Source organism: Chanos chanos, chromosome 16, assembly GCF_902362185.1.
Source record: "Chanos chanos chromosome 16, fChaCha1.1, whole genome shotgun sequence".
NCBI lineage: Eukaryota > Metazoa > Chordata > Actinopteri > Gonorynchiformes > Chanidae > Chanos > Chanos chanos.
The window spans coordinates 3,539,938-3,560,479 of NC_044510.1; the positions used below are offsets into that span (position 1 = coordinate 3,539,938).

The 20,542-nt window shown below is 44.1% G+C and overlaps 1 protein-coding gene across 2 annotated transcripts in view; it reads left to right on the forward strand.

Annotated features, from left to right (window-relative positions):
- The window catches only part of ppp2r2bb (protein phosphatase 2, regulatory subunit B, beta b), a 63,876-nt gene that overhangs the window by 37,081 nt on the left and 6,253 nt on the right, over positions 1-20,542 (forward strand). For both annotated transcript variants that reach the window (XM_030793545.1, XM_030793546.1), the window contains exons 2-4: positions 10,907-11,004; positions 14,851-15,016; positions 16,099-16,211. In XM_030793545.1, coding sequence (XP_030649405.1) covers positions 10,907-11,004; positions 14,851-15,016; positions 16,099-16,211 — 377 coding nt within the window. The remainder of the gene's footprint in view (positions 1-10,906; positions 11,005-14,850; positions 15,017-16,098; positions 16,212-20,542) is intronic.

Sequence of the window (20,542 nt, forward strand, 5' to 3'; positions counted from 1 at the left end):
AAATCTGGAAAAATCTTTAATGCATAAAAAGACAGTTTGTATTCAGGAAAGGAAAGGGAATGTCGTTAGGTTAGATGTATGTAGATATGTGCACATTGTTACACCAAAGTCTGTTTTTTTTGGGTTTTTTTTTACATAAATGCCAGTTTACACAGAAAAAGGAGTGTACACATGTCATGTAGAGGTTTTTGTGGTAAAATGATGTGTTGCTAAATAGGTATTTTGAGCGGTTCTCTGGTTTTGTGACCTGTATCTACTCAGGAGTAATTCATGCTAGCATAACAATAACTTTGAGTTACTGTACGTTTACATTTTCAGTCACACTTGCATTTACCGCGTAGAGACTAAAACATTGTGCTGTAACAGCGTATGCAGTTTCTGCTGAAGTAATGCACGTTACATTAAAGGTACGTCAGCGAAGTCTGTCATGTGTGAGGAAGGTTATGGGAGCCAGAAACTAGCGATGTAGCACTTTGGCTAAGTTTTTAGTGCAAGTGACATTACACACTCATGTTAAAACGTTTGAATGGAGTGACTGCACTTAACGTTGGAGAACTCCGGCAGACTGCCACAGTGAAAGTAGATCAATTTAAAAAAAAAATCTTTTAAACTGTCTTTGCCTCTGAGGATAATTATTATTTTCCAAGGTCAGCACATTTTCAAGTGGACTCAAAAACTGCACATTGCTCACATTTTGATTGAATGTGTAATTATAGCGATGTTAATTAAGAAACCATACCGACAGAAAGTCAAAATGTCTACACATATGATTTAAATTTGTAAAATCTGAAAATGGCGTTGATTTATAAAGTCAAATTTAAAAATTACAGGTTAACCATCTGTTAACCTGTTAAAATTAGGCTAAAAGTTGGTCTAGGAGACACACACCAGAAGGTTCGATTTCCATGAACCACGAAAGCAAACCGTCAAAAACGAAATATTATTTCTCTGGTAACAAAACTATATATTTATCACTGACAAAAAAAATCAATATTTGTTTCTCAAAACTGTACCCATTTTGATAATCCCCTTAGGCCTGTGTGCTTGGACAAAGAGGTGCATTTTTGGATGAAGAGAAAGTAAACTGATAAAAACCGTCTGCTGCATTTCGTTATATCTGCCAACCGGTAATCTCTCCGGATCATTAGGCGGGTCACACGCATTATTGACTAGGCCGCAGGGAGGGCCGCTGCCAAGACAAACACCAGCGACTATGCCGGATTTATTCATGAGCCGAAATATTTTACTAGTTGCTAGAAAACGTAAGACTGTCTGGCGACATAGCTTGTTCTGTAGGAATAATATGTATTGCGGTTGTTTTTCGCTCAGCGCAATGAAAAGAGTTGGGATTCAGTTGGGTGGTTGAACGATAGCTTTGAGTGGGTGTAGCTGCGCCGTTTTGTCGGTTTGTTCGCTTGGCATATTTATTGTCTGTATTAGCATTCGATGTAGCCATCTCGTGACAAATGGGCATGTTTGTGAGCGAGATGGAAATGCAGAGACACACATAAATTTACGTTACTGTGTTTGTCATGACGGTATTGTCCGTTTTATTAAATTTTATGCTGTTTGAAATAGTGTGTGACGTTTGAATTGAAGATAATATGAATGACACCAAAAATAATATTGAACATACGGCGTCTGTGCAGTAGGTGTAACCACCGATAATGTCCTCTTAATCTTTAATTTTAAGGCTCTGCAAGGTGCGCTGATAACCCGAAAAAAACCCGTAAGCAGTTCCCCAGGCTAGAGAAGTACTTCAACCTTAGGGAATTAATTTAGTCACGGTTGGCCTTTCACCGTAGAAGACACCATGTTTTTTTTCTCGATGGAACATTAACAGACATAACACCAGTTTGTGATTGCGCCCGAAGTCAACCTTGATTGGATTTATGGCGGATTGAATGTCTGCACCACAAAACATTTTTTTGTACTGCAAGGTAACTGTAAAATGAGAGGGGACTGTTTTCTCTTGAAAGGGACTCACTGTGAAACGATCAGAAACTGCCTCGTGTTGATATGCTGCGCGGTAATTATATGATAGTTATCCAGTGGCCGGGCCTTTGGTATACGTGACATGGCTAAAGAGCCGATTTGTTTATTTATAAACCCGCGAGGGATTTATTGGGTGGCTGTGGTCATTAGGGGCAGAGTGCTGGATTAGTTATACCGTCTAAGCCACTTAGAGCAGCCGGTTAACTGACCCCAACGCAGTAGGATGGTTGGAGAAACGGAGCTTTGCCCTTATTGACATGGAGACCTATTTCAGAAGATGGTTCGTGTTGACTGTTAGAGACGAATGGTCATCTGAATTCATCTTAATGCGATGACAGTCGAGTTTGAATAATATAAAATGCATTTGAGATTTACTGTCCACACAATTTTGGATTATGGTTTATGTTGTGTCGTTTCTGGCATATTTGAGGGTTATTGGAGGAAGGTGGGTGGGGGGATTTCCCTTGTGTCGTGTTGCTAAAGTTAGATGCCCAGAGTTGATGTTTACGACGCTTTTAAACGAGGACAGTCCGCGATCGACGCGATTATCCTGGAGTCAATCCTTCTGACGCACGTAATTCAGCAAACCTCACAACACGCTAATCTCTCTGCCGCGCAGGTATTAAACAGCGCAAGCTGTTGCATCTCTCTCTCTCTCTCTCTCTCTCTCTCTTTCTCTCTTTCTCTCTACCTGGAAGTCAATTTATGCAATGACGTTTGACCAGAAGTCACAGCGTTTGTGTGTGTTGCTGAATCCCTCTCAAGATGGATGCTCAGCTTGTATCACAAGTTTGAATCTCAGTTTGACATAGATGGTCTGCAGTACTTCTGAGTACTGAGAAGTTTATTGGGCTAGTGTAATCAGTCATTTATGTCCAGAGACTGAAAACTCTAGCCTACAGTAAACAAATGAATTATAGTTGTACTTGCATCTGACATAAATTTATGAAAGTAAGTCTGCTCAGCTAGCTTCCCTGTCACGCACACGTCTGCATATGGTCTTATGTTTCATATTTAAACTGTCAAAGTTTCGATTTTTTAAAAAAAACAAACATGAAAAATGGCTGAAGCAACTTTAATATATAATTATTACCCCAAAGGCTGGAGGTGTAGAGAGGTTTACAGTGAATTATTACTCTGAACCACAATGCACCAACTTTTCATTTCAGCTCATTTTGATTCTCCAACCAGAGGCAGTTTTCTGGCAGCGAGGGCCTTCTTCATTCTTCCCTTTAGAAAGTTTATTAAGAATTTTATGTGTTATGTTGGCTGGATGGTTTTATGTTTTGGTGCACTGAGAAAATGGACTGATATCTTTTTAAAAAAAGCAGGTGGTGGTGGGGGTAGGGTGGGGTTGTGATTTGTGAATGGTAAAGGAATTTGGCTACAGGAGTTTCCCCGCCTAGGGTGTGTCTTACGACACACACCCATGTACACATATGTTCATACTAGCAAAATCAGTCAAACAGTGTACCTTTCCATGGTGTGTGTGTGGGTGGTGTATGTATGAGAACATCTCAGATGTTACAAACAAAGCTTCATACTACATCTGGATAAATTCCACACCTCTCTTTATCACTCCATCACTCCACACCTCCCTCCATCACGTCACAGTGCCCTTCACCGTTTCTAGTAGATTCTCTTGACACTACACAGTGTCACACCTCACACCACTGAACTGACTAATGTGAGAATTTAGGGATGGGGGGGTGGGGGGCGGGGCGGGGGGGGGGGGGGGGTTGCCTGGGGTGCTATGAGAACTGACCTTGAGTGGTGTTATATGTGAAAAGGTATGGTATGGGGTTGGATACTTAGTTAAAGTCTGGGCACAGCTGAATGAAAGGAATCTATCAAGATTAACAAATATGAGCTAAACGCGTATGGATTTTGTCATGTAGTTTCGTAAAAACGCTTTCTGGACTGTCTTTTCATTTTCTGAATTTGCCCTTTAATCTGGGTATTGTGTGGATTGACTTTTCAACCGTAACGGTCAAAGTATTTCGAGTATCTGAGACTGATCATGCATGGTTAAACAGTTTTTGGGGTTCTGCCGAGTGGCGTGTCAGGTGAAAGCTAACAGTTTGGACTTCAGAGGTCACAGAGGTCAACATAACTGTCCATGTTCTGTTGGGTGGCAGAGTCATGGAGGGTCATTCTCCTGGACCTCGACTGGTAAAGGTCAGAGTCTTCTGGGGATGCAGGTGGATTTAAGTGAATGACTCGCTTCCTTAGGCTCTTATGTTATGTCATGTGTGAGTAAATTAATCAATAATCAATACCCACTCGATATCATCAATAAAGGAACGGCTTTACACGTGCAAGAGGAAATGTTCTAGCCTCAGAAGTCGCTTTGATTGAAGCCGTGAGTCCCTGTGAGTCTTAAAGGGATAAATTTGGGGTTCCAAAATTTAGGATGGGGAGATAACATTTTATCTTCCTGCCTTTAGAAATTTACCACTGGTTTAAAATTGAAATATACTAGCGACATCTCCATTTTTTAATATGTTTCTTTGATAGAATCCTGTCTCTCCCTCGCATGCAGCTGGAAATGAAATCTTTCTGATGCCTAATGAAATCCTCTCATACCTTTTTTTTTTTTTTTTTTTTTTTAATACTTTTGTCCTCTCTCGCCCTCCGCACCTCTGTTTCAGGCCCCTGTATCGACTGGGATCCGTGTCCTCTCCCTTCTAATTTTAGCCTTTTCATCTCCTGTGGAGATTGTGCTCATAGAGACTGAGGAGCAACCAATCTTCCACGCAAATCAGACCCTCGCACCCTGAACCTGAACACCGCACGTTCAGTATCTCACACACGCACACACACACAGACACACAGACATGTTTTAAATAAATATACGCTCCAGTGAGCAGGGCTGCCTGATGGTGTGTGTGATAAACCTGCTCCTCTTGGCTGGTCACAGTCTTCTCCTGTTATTACCTTAAGATGGATTTCTGTTACTGGGTGCGCTCCATATTCATGCAGCGCGGCGACCTCTGACCCCCGTAGCATTTGCGAGCCCGAGACCGTTTGTGATTTATGATCTCTGCCGGGTTTCTGAGGTCTCGAGGGCCGAACGGAGACGTGTCAGAGGCAATACAGGCTCGGGCCAAGCGAATGGGTCGTGATCTCACGCAGACACATACGTGAAACTGACATCTCCACACAGCATTTGATTGAGGTTTTCAGAGCTGTAGCAGATCTACGACAAAATGTACCATAAGGATAAAGAACTTTCCAGAAGAGACACAATTTTACAATGAGACACAAACTCGTTGAGTTACCAAAAATGCCCCGCTCCCCCCCCCAAACATATCTCAAAATTTCAGCTCTTCTCTGTCTTGTAAATTTCATATAATCACAATAACAAAAAAAATAAATAAGTAAATGTCAAAGATGATCTTGATCCATGGCAGTAATTGGTCTAATGGAGAATGAGGTGCGCTTGCCTGCAGTGTGTGTTTTGGAGATGGAGCAGAAAATGCGGTCGTGTCGCCTTCGTCTCTGGAGTGATTATGCCTGTTCTCAGTGATAGCAGTGTGTGTGTGTGTGTGTGTGTGTGTGTGTGTGTGTGTGTGTGTGTGTGTGTGTGAGATACACTGGGGCTTGATCAGAGAACAAAGCATCAGTGTCTCTCACTCATTGGAGTGGCTCCATTAATTAGCTTTTCCTCCTAGCCCCACATACACTAAATGTGTTAACAGTGAACGGGGGAAACCTGCTCACCCCTTTCAGATTTGGCTTTCCCAATAACACAAGCTGCTACCCTTTAGTTCACACCCACACTCTTCCCCATCATTACACACCATTTCTCTCTCTCTCTCTTTTTCCCTTTGTGTTTCTCTCTGCTTCTGTCTCTTTCTCTCTCTCTCTCTCTCTCTCCCGCCACACAGACACACACCATTTACAGTTCATTTGGAATCATGACCGAAACAATGTGTTCTCTCATCCTCTTGTTGAAAAGGATACGAATGAGCCGTCAGCAGATAATACCTTGTGAAAACGTGTAATATCGCTACAGTCAGTACCACAGATCCAGTCAAAACAGGAGCACGTTCGAGTACGCCGCTCAGTTTCAGGTCTCTAAAAATCAGGGGGGGGTTTTTTCATCATTTTCAGAAAGACCGCGTGTGATTCACTTACACCCCGGGCAGCCCCGTTACCCCCCTGAATGTTTCATTCCTTTCCTTTCTCTTTGTTTCTGGAATTTTCTCACTATGCTTCCTGCTGTTGATAAGGATGAAAAACGTTTAGAAAAAAAAAAAAAAAAAAAAGGCGGGAAAATTGGGTACTCTTGGGGCCTAATTAGGTCAGCATGTTTTCACGTCTGCGAGAACTCATTTTGAATTCTGTTTTCACAAGGAATAAGAATCTGATTTAGATGTAATTATTTCTGACCGAACGCCCCCCCCAACCTCCCTTGTGCTGTGCCCCATGATGCTTTGCACACTTTGATAGGGTTTGTTTGACACATTGTCTGATCGTCAGAGCTTTTGAACGTAGGTCTCTTGTTCCCACTGTGTGTGTGTGTGTGTGTGTGTGTGTGTGTGTGTGTGTATTACGTATTACGTACAAAGTGTTCCAGTGAGAACTCCGCTGAGAGAGCGCATCTGTGACCAAGTGGGTCAATCGTGGTCCTCTGGTCTCCTGTAGTCTCCTGCCAAGTATTTAAACTGTTTTTGTATTCATGGGGTTGGACGAGTAGTCACACAGTGTGCGTGAGAGAGAGACAGACAGACAGATAGAGAGAGAGAGAGACTGGCAGGGAGAAAGACAGGCAGAAACAAAGACAGAGAAGATGGACAGAAAGGGAGAGAGACAGATATAGAGATGGAGAGGGAGAGAGACGAACGGATTGAGAGACAGACAGAGAGATATCGGCAGGGTGACAGACTGGAGTGGGGAAAAAAAATGTGAAATGGACTTGTTGGAGAGATCATCATTATATCAGAGATGTCTGTCCACAAACCCCCAGTCACCTACTGCCTGTCGACGGCTTCATCAGACTTCCAGTGTGTTAGACAGTGGCCCGGGTTTCACGTCTACGCCCAGACTGTGAGACAGGGTCTCGAGTGCCCCGCATAAATGTCCCTTGACACTTTGAAAGGACTCCATTTAAAACAGGACACAATAGGTTCTGTTCTGTTACGGTGGGAGAACGTTTGCCAAGTGGTACCATTGTTAGCATAGCCCCATGCCAGACACTGCTCTATGCAAACAAGTCGTCCTATTTTCTGCCCCCCCCACTCCCCCCACCCTGTACAAAAACAAGAACAGCTCCAGTCACTGGATACTTCTGTTGCTAACATGAGGAAAATATCAGCTTTTACTTCCCTTATCTCCCCCGTGTAAACTGAATACTACACTGGTAATGGGGCAGAGCGCTAGCATAATGCCATTTGACAAGTACATACGCAAACAAGGTCGCGTGTCATTCGTCGTGTGCCCTGATAAGTTTACAGGCTCGTGATGCGTAATCAGATGTGTCGTCGGACCATAAAAGCTAATGCTGTGTTATTATTTGATTGATGAAGAAATAGCTTTTTACAGGCCCGGTGAGCACAAAGTGGGGAATTGTTGCCTGACATTGACTGTCTCTGCTGCCAGTTGAAAAAAAAAAAAAAGCCTGAGAACAAAGTGTGAGAAAGAACCACATCCAGTCCTTTCTAGTGCAAGGAAGGGGTCGTCATGGTAACCCTGCACTTAAATTCTCCACACAGAGGATAGCCAAGCCCGTGGAGGTGTCACGGACTGAAAAACAACAACCAAAAGCCTTATGCTCCCTCTCATTCTCTCTCTCTCTATCTCTCCCTCCCTCTTCCTTTTAGTCTCTTCTCAAGACACTCAGTCTCTCTCTCTCTCTCCTCTCTCTCTCTCTCTCTCCTCTCTGCCTCTCTCTCTCTCTCTCTCTCTCTCCTCTCTCTCTCTCTGCCTCTCTCTCTCTCTCTCTCTCTCTTTCCTCTCTCTCTCCTCTCTCCTCTCTCTCTCTCTGTCTCTCTCTCCTCTCTCTCTCTCTGTCTCTCTTATTTGTGGTGAATTGCTGGAGGAACAAAGGGATTAGTTAGGAGCCTGATTGTGTTTGTTTGCGTTGGATTTATGTAAATGACTCAGAAAAGAGTGGGGTTTTTTTTTTTAATCAAACGCTCGCTGCTTCGCGAGAATGTGTCGGGAAGACGTCTGATCAAATGCTGGAGGTGAGGTAGACCACCACACAGATACAGCTACCTGCAAAACCGAGAGGGAGAGAGGGAGAGGGAGAGGAGGAGAGGGAGAGAGGGTGGAAAGAAAGACAGCAAGAACTGCAGCTAGCACAGAGACTGTGCTTCTTCTCTTCTCCGTTAAGGATTGCATAGCAACAGTGGATCCCAAAGCCAGTCAAACCGATGCATATCCTTGAGGAAGACCAAGGAAAATGTGTCAAAGGTAGGAACCTGTAATCATGTAAAAACAGGGGTAGAAAAAAAAATTGGCTTTTATTTTTGGTAATCGCTGAGATCATCATACAGCTGCTCTCCTAAACAAGAGACAAGCTGCTTTCTTATGGACTGTGTGTGTGTGTGTGTATGTGCGTAACCATGGCAATTCTATGGTACATCCATCAATATCCAGGTCATTAGAGTTACACAAGGCTATTTTGGACTGGTCTATGCAACAGAAGTTCTAAGGGTAAGATGAGGACACGGAGGCTTGCACCCTCTGGTCGGGAACTGAACGCGTTTGAGGCGACGCTGAACTCGACATTTCTAAGAGAAAAAAAACAAAAAAACAACCTTCTCTCACAGGGGAGCGTCGACGGGTAATTAACTCGGGAGTGGCGCGTTCGCAGCGCGGTCGAGGAACCCAGGCTCTGAGTCTAGCCGTCTATTCCAATGGCGTGACGGTATTCCGTCGAAAGATTTGAAGAATAAAGCGATTTGAGGGGAAACGTAACGCCCGGGAATCTGACCAGCCCTTGCGGAGGTGTGGCAGTCATGCGGCAGGTGCTGTTTGCATTTATGTGTGTGTGTGTGTGTGTGTGTTTGCCTGCACGAGAGAAGCTCTGGGTTCCCGTGTGCACGTATATGAGGTGGAGAAGGGGTATGTGTGTGTGTGTGTGTGTGGGGGGGGGGGGGGTTGCCTTAATTAAACCATCCGGTCTGACCCACTTTTCTCTCCTTGCGGTGGCTTGGGGGATTATCCTCAGCTCCGTGCACCGTGAAACACGTCCAGAAGGAGCGTTCTTTGAAGTGTTGTGAACCTCTCTGTGAATTGAATGTCGAAGTTATTCACAATGCAAATCTATTTTATGCATTTAGAATGGTTGGCACAGGAAAATATAGCCCAAAAAAAAAATTCCCCAGCTGTCAGGGACTGGGTTACATTAAGTGACACAGAATTGCTATTTGCACCCATCACATCTTGCATAATGTCAGTTTGACCAATGAATTCCCTGCTTGACCTGTCATGTGCTCTATCCTGAATTGAAAGAATGGAGTTCCATGAACAAGGTCTAAAGGATGAAAGAATCTCGTTAGTGGATTTAACAGGGACTTTTCCTCTCATCTCTTTTGGTGCCACTTCTGATGGTTGCCTGTTTTGGTCCTCGTTACGCAGTGGATGTGAAACGGAGACCTTTTGTGTGTGTCTTATCAAATAAGGCAAATGGAACGCTATGTCAATCATTACTCTCATCTCCAGAGAAATCTTTGAGTCTTTTTATTACGTTTATGTTTTCTGTGACGTGTCGGTATGATATGAGGGAGTTTTGCAAAGGCACTGCAAACATTGCACCCTTTTACTGAAGTGCTCCACATCCTGTACACCAGCCAAACCTCAGTATAACATTAAAGTGCACTGCATCCTTTACAACAGTCAAACCTCAGTATAACATTAAAGTGCACTGCATCCTTTACAACAGTCAAACCCCAGTATAACATTAAAGTGCACTGCATCCTTTATGACAGTCAAACCTCAGTATAACACTAAAGTGCACTGCATCCTGGACACCCGTCAAACCTCAGTATAACACTAAAGTGCACTGCATCCTGGACACCAGTCACATCTTAGTGTAATCAGACAGAAGACAGCACTCTGTGCTCAGTCCGCCCCAGCCGTAGCACCAATGACATTATCTCCACTGTGAACATGTCACATGAATGACAAAAGTGTGTGTTATCACTCATCTTTAATAAAGCCAGGCGTGCATCTGTGTGTGTGTGTGTGTGTCATACAGTTGTTGCAGGTATAATAAAGCACATAAGCCATCCCACCTGTCAGTCGACATGTGAACATCCTTTTGAAAACCTACCCGCAGACTACCATCCCTGTCTCCTCCAACGCTGCACGTCAACCCCCCCGCGACCCCTGTCTTCCTTTCCCGTTATGGAAATCTCGTTTCGTCTTCTCTGGCTCTCGCATGATGGCCGGATGGAGGGATTTGCATATCAATAGTCGGTGACAGACAGCGGGAGGTTGGAGAGACAGGGCCGGTCTTGGAGGGAAGTGTCTTGGGGTTGACTTGGCTTAATCTTTCGTCATATGTTCGACCTGATGGCTCGTCTGATTAGCCCGGTGTGTCTGCTGTCACTGAGAGCGCCTCTCTGTACTCTGACGGTCTGTGTGTCGGGGGGAAGATACAGTATGGGCTTTAAACGGCCACGTGTTGCTCGAAGGCAAAGGGGAACCTGTTTTGATTCGCGTTTCATTTTCTCTCTCTTTATACCACATCTTAATCTGTTTCTCCCTCTGGTTTACCATACAAAAAAGTCATTTTTGTCTTGGTCATGTTATCAGGTGAATGGTATTGGCAGAGTGTGTTGTTAACCATTAGGACTATAGTGAAGGAGTTTGTGTTTGTGTCTGCATTCAGACTGTGTTGAGACACCGTGTTTCATTGTTCTAAACGACTGGATGTTTTTTTTTTTTGTCTCCTCAGCTGACATCATATCCACGGTGGAGTTTAACTCCACTGGGGAACTCCTCGCCACAGGGGACAAAGGAGGACGGGTGGTGGTATTTCAGAGAGAGCAAGAGGTACGTTACCATAGTAACCATACAAAACCAAGTACTCCAAACCCATGAAACTGTCTGCATGCCACGGGCGTTCAGAATGAAGATGTATTACATGCATAACATGGTCAATCACCATATTACTCAAAGCGTGTTTTACCGAGGCTGATCTGATGCTGTATGATTTATGGTGCATTTAATTATGTATTATGTTTGTTCTCCCTCAGTGAGTTCATAGTCGTTTTTAAGAGACTGTGAGGTCAAAATAAGACCAAAATTTATAGTTCCCGTGGCCATAAAACAGCTAAAGGAATCAAGTCACCTACGGTGAACATGCTCTTATGACATGATTCCGTTCTTTTACTATGATGTCATAAATTCTTAGTGTGATGTCATATGTGTGTCATAATAGTATGATGTCACTCTTTGTCAGGCTCTCGCAGTCCATCAGTATCGATGCCTTTAGCTGTGTGACTGCATAGAATTCCAGTTTGAACAGACCACTGTGTGTGATGCTCTCACACATTGGCTCCTAAGATATGTATCAAGACATTTATCTGACAACACTATGAATACACATTGTCTCTGTGCTGTGAATTTTTCAATAGTATGTAGTAACACACTCAGCATAATTTCAGTGGCAGAAAAATTTCATAGAATCCAATTTAATTTCAAAATGTAAAATAAAGAGCGTTTTAATGATTATTGGACAAATGCAAAGACCACAGAATTCTTGTCCCATTGGTTCTTCAGCTCCTCACTTTACCTCTGACAGGAGACTGGCAGTGAATACCTCAGAAAATCTTACACACACATTTTGTCTGAAATGAAGAATGAAAGGATCAACACTTTTCCAGTGTTGTGTCTGGTTTGGTAGAGGTGTGAACACCAGATCCAGTCACCCCCCCCCCCCCCCTCTCTCTCTCTCTCTCTCTCTCTCTCTCTCTCTCTCTCTCTCTCTCTTTCTCTCTCTCTCTCGCTCTCTCTGACACTGCTCTCTGTCTGTGTCTCTTTCTCTATTCTCTTTCTCTTTCTATCTCTCTTCCTCCTCTCTCTCTCTCTCTCTCTCTCTCTCTCTGCCACTGCTCTCTGTCTCTGTCTCTCTAATCTCTCTCTCTCTCTTTCTCTTTCTCTTTCTCTTTCTCTCTCTCTCTCTCTCTCTCTCTCTCTCTCTCTCTCTCTGCCTGCCACTGCTCTCTGTCTGTGTCTCTTTCTCTATTCTCTTTCTCTTTCGATCTCTCTTCCTCCTCTCTCTCTCTCTCTTTCTCTCTCTTTCTCTTTGTCCATCCACTCCCATCTTTAAAGACATTTCATGGTGTTCGTTAATCCTAACAGCAACACAGAGCCCCCCCATCTCGCACACACACACACACACACACTCACTCACACTCCCCCTTTCTCCGCTTGGTGCTCTGTAAACCCCAGCCCCCCACCGAGAGGAAATCTGTCTCCATTACAGCCCCCACCCCTCCGTTCACTTATTTGATTTGGGTTTATTGATTCAGATGGCTCCTGAGGCAGGAGCTGACCTGCTCGCTCTCTGTGCTCTCATAGCAGCAGCGAGATATTCCGGGCTATTCCGGACCACCACCTTTGTGTGGAGGGAATCGGAGTCTGTCTCACAGGAATCTGTTGGCCTTGAGGAACAAAGGGGCGAGAGATAGCATCTCCGACGCCCTTTTCACTGCTCTGTGTGGGCCTGTGTGTGTGTGTGTGTGCGTGCGTGCGTATGCAAATGCTTGTGGGCTTGCATGCAGGTGTTTGTGTGTGCGCATGCAAAATATGACATGTCGTTTTCTCTGAGAATGAGCATTAAATACGAAAACATCGAATGTGAAAAGGTCCAAGTATCCAAACGGAATGCCCCTGTTTCCATTGTTTGTGCGGAATCATTGGAATAAGCCGAGACGGGTTGGCCTGACATTTCGGATTAGGTTTCATTCAGTTCGTCACTGAGAGAGTGGGTCTCTTCTCTTCGGACTCGTCTGTGTTTATGGAACCGTTCAGACACTTTCCACTCGAGGCTAATGAAGAGTCTGAAATATGATCGCAGTGAATTCACACATTATTTTTCCTTCATATCATTTTATTTTTCATAACAGGCTATATCACATCGCACTTACGCAACAGCCATTTGTTTCAGACTTATCACTGTCATTTTCCTAAAGTGCCCACTCAGCCAAAACCCTTCTGACCTGCTTTCACATCCAATACCACTGTTCAAACCCGTATTAATGAAGGCAACCATAATCTATATAGCTGGCTGTATCATTCAGAATGGCAGTATGTAATTAACAATATCAATTAGCATTTAGGGCGTAATTGTAATGTTTATGTTTTGTTTCTGGTTTGTGATTGTAATGTCTGTGTTTTGTTTGTGGTTTGTGATTGTAACGTCTGTGTTAAGTTTCTGGTTTGTGATTGTAATGTCTGTGTTTTGTTTCTGGTTTGTGATTGTAACGTCTGTGTTTTGTTTGTGGTTTGTGATTGTAACGTCTGTGTTTTGTTTCTGGTTTGTGATTGTAATGTCTGTGTTTTGTTTGTGGTTTGTGATTGTAACGTCTGTGTTTTGTCTCTGGTTTGTGATTGTAACGTCTGTGTTTTGTTTGTGGTTTGTGATTGTAACGTCTGTGTTTTGTCTCTGGTTTGTGATTGTAACGTCTGTGTTTTGTTTCTGGTTTGTGATTGTAACGTCTGTGTTTTGTTTGTGGTTTGTGATTGTAACGTCTGTGTTTTGTTTCTGGTTTGTGATTGTAACGTCTGTGTTTTGTTTGTGGTTTGTGATTGTAACGTCTGTGTTTTGTTTGTGGTTTGTGATTGTAACGTCTGTGTTTTGTCTCTGGTTTGTGATTGTAACGGACGTGTTTTGTTTGTGGTTTGTGATTGTAATGTCTGTGTTTTGTTTGTGGTTTGTGATTGTAACGTCTGTGTTTTGTTTGTGGTTTGTGATTGTAACGTCTGTGTTTTGTTTGTGGTTTGTGATTGTAACGTCTGTGTTTTGTTTCTGGTTTGTAATTGTAATGTCTGTGTTTTGTTTGTGGTTTGTGATTGTAACGTCTGTGTTTTGTCTCTGGTTTGTGATTGTAATGTCTGTGTTTTGTTTGTGGTTTGTGATTGTAACGTATGTGTTTTGTTTGTGGTTTGTGATTGTAACGTATGTGTTTTGTTTCTGGTTTGTGATTGTAATGTCTGTGTTTTGTCTCTGGTTTGTGATTGTAACGTCTGTGTTTTGTTTGTGGTTTGTGATTGTAATGTATGTGTTTTGTCTCTGGTTTGTGATTGTAACGTCTGTGTTTTGTTTGTGATTGTAATGTCTGTGTTTTGTTTTTGGTTTGTGATTGTAACGTCTGTGTTTTGTCTCTGGTTTGTGATTGTAATGTCTGTGTTTTGTCTCTGGTTTGTAATTGTAATGTCTGTGTTTTGTTTGTGGTTTGTGATTGTAATGTCTGTGTTTTGTTTGTGGTTTGTGATTGTAACGTATGTGTTTTGTTTGTGGTTTGTGATTGTAACGTCTGTGTTTTGTCTCTGGTTTGTGATTGTAATGTCTGTGTTTTCTTTGTGGTTTGTGATTGTAATGTCTGTGTTTTGTTTGTGGTTTGTGATTGTAACGTATGTGTTTTGTTTGTGGTTTGTGATTGTAACGTCTGTGTTTTGTCTCTGGTTTGTGATTGTAATGTATGTGTTTTGTTTGTGGTTTGTGATTGTAATGTCTGTGTTTTGTTTGTGGTTTGTGATTGTAACGTATGTGTTTTGTTTGTGGTTTGTGATTGTAACGTCTGTGTTTTGTCTCTGGTTTGTGATTGTAACGTCTGTGTTTTGTCTCTGGTTTGTGATTGTAACGGACGTGTTTTGTTTCTGGTTGTGTTTTAGAGTAAGAGTCAGCCACACAGGAGAGGCGAGTATAACGTGTACAGCACTTTCCAGAGTCACGAACCGGAGTTCGACTACCTGAAGAGTCTGGAAATCGAAGAGAAGATCAACAAAATCCGTTGGCTGCCTCAACAGAATGCCGCCTATTTCCTGCTCTCCACCAATGGTAAGTCAGGACACTGTTACACGAACCAACCGATCAGATTTGTTTCATTAAACAAAAGAGTTATTCTTTGGGTGTTTGGCTGTCATTTTAACATCATTTCCCGTTCAGTATGCGCAGCCAAAAATAGATATTCCAATATATTTTAATATTCAAATTATTTCAGATCCTTTTCAGGGTTTAATAGAGCAACATGCAAACCAGCCATTCGTTGACAAATGATATTCCTCTTTTTTCTCATTCTGTCGTTGTTTGGAAGCAGGTTCTGAGTCTGTGAGAGAGCGGATTAACTATTTCTGAATCGCAGTTACGAGACTGAACATGAACACACACATCACATATCAAAGCCTCAGCTGACATTACTCTCATAAAACAAACCACCGTGCGTGGGATGCTAAGCAAAGCTAAATCACACTAAATTGGATCAATTCAATTTCAATGACATTGAAATAAAATTAGCCTCAACCTTGGTACGAAATCATGAATCCCAATTAATCTTTGAGTAGCATTTTTAAAAATCGCATCGATAGAATATTTCGTGGCGGAATAACACTTGACAGCCCTGATAGATTCCATCTCGCGTGATCCACTTTATCAGATATTTTTAGCAGCTGGAAACAATAGCTCGCCGTATCTGCTGACTAAAGCCAATCAAAATGCCCCCTGGGAATAAAAGTTCCAAGACTCAAGTTTAAAAATCCCGTATTCAACATTTCGCCTGACCGTACGCTGCGCTGCGGTCCTCGTTAACATTTCTGTTTGGATTAATTAACGCGGAGGACGTCGCCAATGGCTGTACGTGAAAGCGCAGTCCTGTCTGTGAAGACGCCGAAAAGGCCAAAGAGGAAATTTAGCAGCATCTGTTCTAATCAGGTTAATTGGAAGATATTGATCTCGTTTGATCTAACCCCCATCTATCTGTTTGTCGGTACCAGCCTCGCTCTCTCTCGCTCTCTCTCATCCCTGGCGTCTCTCCAGCGGAACGACAGATTGCTTTTTAACCCTCGGCCCTGAATCTCAGACGTGTCATCCCTCCATCGTTTGCTTTTCTTCACTCCCTCTCTCCATCCTTCCCTCCCCTGCAGATAAGACGGTGAAGCTGTGGAAAATCAGCGAGAGAGACAAGAGACCGGAAGGGTACAACCTGAAGGACGAGGATGGAAGGATCCGAGACCCGACCACCATTACGGCTCTACGGGTAAGCAGAATCCTGCGACGTGGCTCTGCTACCGGGACACGCCGCGCTGCCATTGCGGCTCTGTTATCAAAGCACTGGGAGTGATCCAACAGCAAAGCTAATCCCCAGCTTAGCCCCCCCCCCCCCCAAAAAAAGGTTGAACTCTGTTGGAACTTGGAGGGCAAGTCATCATCTGAAACAGGTCTTGGACTCCACCACCACTGTAGAGAGGATTGTTGAAGTGGAACGGTTTCATATCTTGCCAAATGCAGCTTACAGAGGGCGAGGGCGGGGGTGGTGGGGGGGGCGGGGATGGTGGGGGGGGCTCTCTTCGTCTCTTGGTCTTAGAGGAGCTTTGGTGAAATGTGCAGTGACTGGACTCTGGCTAACAGTTGATCTTCTCTATAAAACAAGTTCCAGGGGTGACCCATCTGTCAGTGTCTACCCACAGGAGAGGGGTCTCCGCCTGCATCAGGTCAAGCGGGGGTGGGGGGGGGGGGGGGTTGGGTGCGCATAATTTGACCTGCCTTTGTTTCTGTCACAGCTATATAGAGCTGAAAAATGTCAGGTGTCCACACTGTGTGTGTGTGTGTGTGCGTGAGAGTGTACGCGTGTGCATGTGAGTGTGTGCGAGTGTGTACGTATGTGTAAGTGTGTGCGAGTGTGTGTGTGTGTGTGTGTGTGTGTGTGAATCGTCTGGCCTCTCTGTCTGTATTGTGACACAGGTGTTATTGTGTCTGATATAGAGGCTGATGCTGAGTTTTCTGTGTGTCAGAGAGAATTGATTTTCCTGACAGGATGTAAACGAATTCCCTCAACCCTCCCTCTCCTTCCCCCTTTTCTCTCTCTGTCTCTCTCTCTGTGTCTCTCTTTCTCTCTCTCTCTCTCTCTCTCCCTCTCTCTCTCTCTCCCTCTCCATCTCCATCTCTCTCTCTCTATCTCTCCATCTCTATCTCTCCGTCCCCACCTCCCTCGCTCTTCATCTCTCTCTCTCCCCTTTTTTCCTTCTCTCTCCACTCCCCCTCTGCCCCCCTCTCCTTCTCTCTCTCTCTCTCTCTCTCTCTCTCTCTCTCTCTCCCCTTTTTTCCTTCTCTCCCCAACCCCCCCCCTCCCTGTCCCTCTCATCACCCCCCCCCCCCCTCTCTGCTTGAGGCAGACTTCTCATTGGCTCAAATTCTTCAGTAAATGCCATATTGATTCAGTTCAGGACTGTATGTCACACAAACTGTATCAATATTTGAATTTTTCAGTAAATCCCGTATTGATTCAGACCAGGAGTGTGCAGCAGAGACAAACTGTAGCAATATTCCCACATCGGCCAACAGCGATCGTCCGCGTCGCCTCAAATCGTTTTCCACGCAGAGCGACACAAGTGCCTAAAGTAGTGGTCGCTTCGGAAATCAACTCCAGACGCATTACGGTTTCCGCTGAAATTGCATTCCAAAAAAATTTCAGTCGGAAACCCTGCTCCTGCTGCAGGCTGGGTAATTCAGCGCAATTGGTTTTGCTTTGAGGCAGCAAGTACAGGAAAGAGGTCAAGCCAACGATTGGACTTGCGTCTGGCTGTGGCAGTTGGCCTTTGGGATGGCTATTAGAGGGCATGTGTGTTTAGGAAGTGTGTGTGTGTGTGTGTGTGTGTGTGTGTGTAGAGGCCAGTAGCAGTGGGGATCAGGGGAGAGTGTGTGTGTGTAAATGCGGTTTATAGAGAGGACAGGATGAACACGCTTGCTGAGCTGGCCGGTGTGTGTTGCTGACAGATGGTTTGTCTAGTGTCTGTGTCAGACAGTAAGTCAGCGCTGCTCAGCCAAACAGAGCCACACACACACACACACACACACACACACACACACAGGCTTCACTCAAACTCCATACACATTCACATATATACACACAAATACTGTACACAATCACATACTGTACACACACATACTCATACAGTCACAGACGAGATCCACTCATTCATTTATACACACTGTATATTCACATATACAGACATACTTACACTCACTCACACACACTCCAACACACACAATCTCCACTCTCACACCATGCACACTCAGGCATACACACACATTCACTTACATATACACTCTCACACACAATCTCCACTCACACACAGGCTCCGCTCACATGCACACACCATACACACTCATATGTATGCACACACAAACCATACACACTCACTCACACACACTCCAACACACACAATCTCCACTCACACACCATGCACACTCAGGCATACACACATTCACTTACGTATACACTCTCACACACAAGATCCACTCACACACACACAGGCTCCGCTCACATGCACACACCATACACACTCATATGTACGCACACACAAACCATACACACTCACACACACACACAATCTCATATGCAGGCTCCACTCACGCACATATATTTTTAATTCCACAATATCCTAACATCATCTTTATATCTCTTTCTCTCATGCTTTCTCTCCTCTCATGTTCTCTTTCACACAGGCACACACACACACACACACACACACACACACACACAAACTTCTGTTTTTATATGATCCCCCTCTTTTATATGTTTCTCTCTCCCTTGCTCTCCTAACCCCTCAGGATGCACAAACACACCTTCATCACAAATTCATCCTCTTTCCCTCTCTCTGTCTCTTCCAGTTCTCTCTCTATCTTCCTGTCTCTCTCCATGCTCTCTCTCTCTCTCTCTCTCTCTCTCTCTCTCTTTCTCTCCGCGTTACAGTAGACTCCTGATAATAGTCAGCAGCAGTGATGTGTTGCATTTCTGCACAGGAGTCCTCCAGCTACACCTCCTCCTCCATCTCCACCACCTTAACTAATACTGCAACCCACTGGAGACCAGCAGGAAAGAACCAAATCCAGCCCCAACTCTCTCTCTGTGTGTGTGTGTGTGTGTGAGTGTGTGAGTGTGTGTGTGTGCGCGTGTGTGTGTGTGAGAAAGTGTGTGATAGAGAAAGACAGGAGAAGGGTAGAGCATTTCTCACTCTGCACAGTCTGAAAGGAGAGAAGGAGAAAAGGAAAGGGAGAGAGGGAGGGAGAGAGAGAGAGAGAGAGAGAGTGAGAGAGAGCGGGAGGGAGAGTGAGAGAGAGGGAGGGAGAGTGAGAGAGAATGAATGAGAGTGTAAAGGAAGGGGGGTGGGTTCCTCACAGGGGGGCCAGAGGATACATCTGTTCCTGAATCAATGCCGTTAGACTTCTCAGTGTGGGGTTAGCCTCTTGCTACACGGGGCTGTTATTGCTCTCCAAACAGCAGGGATTTGCTGGACCGAATTTTTTGGTTTTTTGCCAACGGGAGCAAAAGGAGAGGGAGCTATCACTGTCAGTAAAGATGGAGGATTCAGGACATGTTTGGTCTCTTTAGGTGGAAGGTGATGGGGTTTTTTGGGCTGTTTGCCTGAGGACACAGAATATATATATATATTTGGGGGGGGGTTGGTGGTTGGGGGAGCTCTGTTTGCTGAAGGACAGTATGGTTTCTTCAGCTTTAAATAGGCGTTGTCAGAAATTGACAGTTTGTCTTTCTTATTCGAAGACACATGCATGAATGGGGCTATGTGTGTACGCATGCTCAGCTAGCTCACCCACTGACTCACTCACACACATTCCACACAGTTTTTCCACTTTTCCACTTCCTAACATTTTTATGAAAATACCTTTATGAAGGACAAATGTAAGCAGTGGTTAAAAAAATGTCATGTCCTATTATAGAAGGTAATACTACGTGATAACCCTTTTTATGACTGATATATTGTAAACTGTCAACTTTGTCATCTTTCCGGCTAATATTATATTAGCGGGATTGTCCGTATTAATAATGCATGACCTGTGAGTGCGGAACACTCATATCATCAGCTCGCAGTGTCATTGGCTGGAAAATGTCCTGCCACTCAAACTTAATTAAAGCCTGATTGGATGATAATAGCCTCAATCAGGGCGCATCAGTCTTGCGGAGTGAGGGCATACTGTCCCGTCAGACTGGCTAATTTCATTAGCGCGCGTGTAATCTGAGTCCTCCGCGACTGCAATGCCACGTCTCAGTCACTCTCAGTCAGTGAATATTCACAGTCAACCCAATCAATACAAAAAGGACAAAAGGAAATTGGACCCCAGCTGCTTTGAACTGTGTGTTCCCCTGTCACTCATACTTGTGTTATTACGATCTAATGAGATTGCAGCAACGTGCAGGAGGCGTTATATTTGAGATTTATTGTAATGTGGCATTATCTTAAATATTAGACATTCGACTGTATGAGAGAGAAATCCAGTAGAAACCCACTCCTCAGTTCTTCACTACACAGACTGGAAAAGAATCCTTATTCATGAGAGCCAACCCTCCCT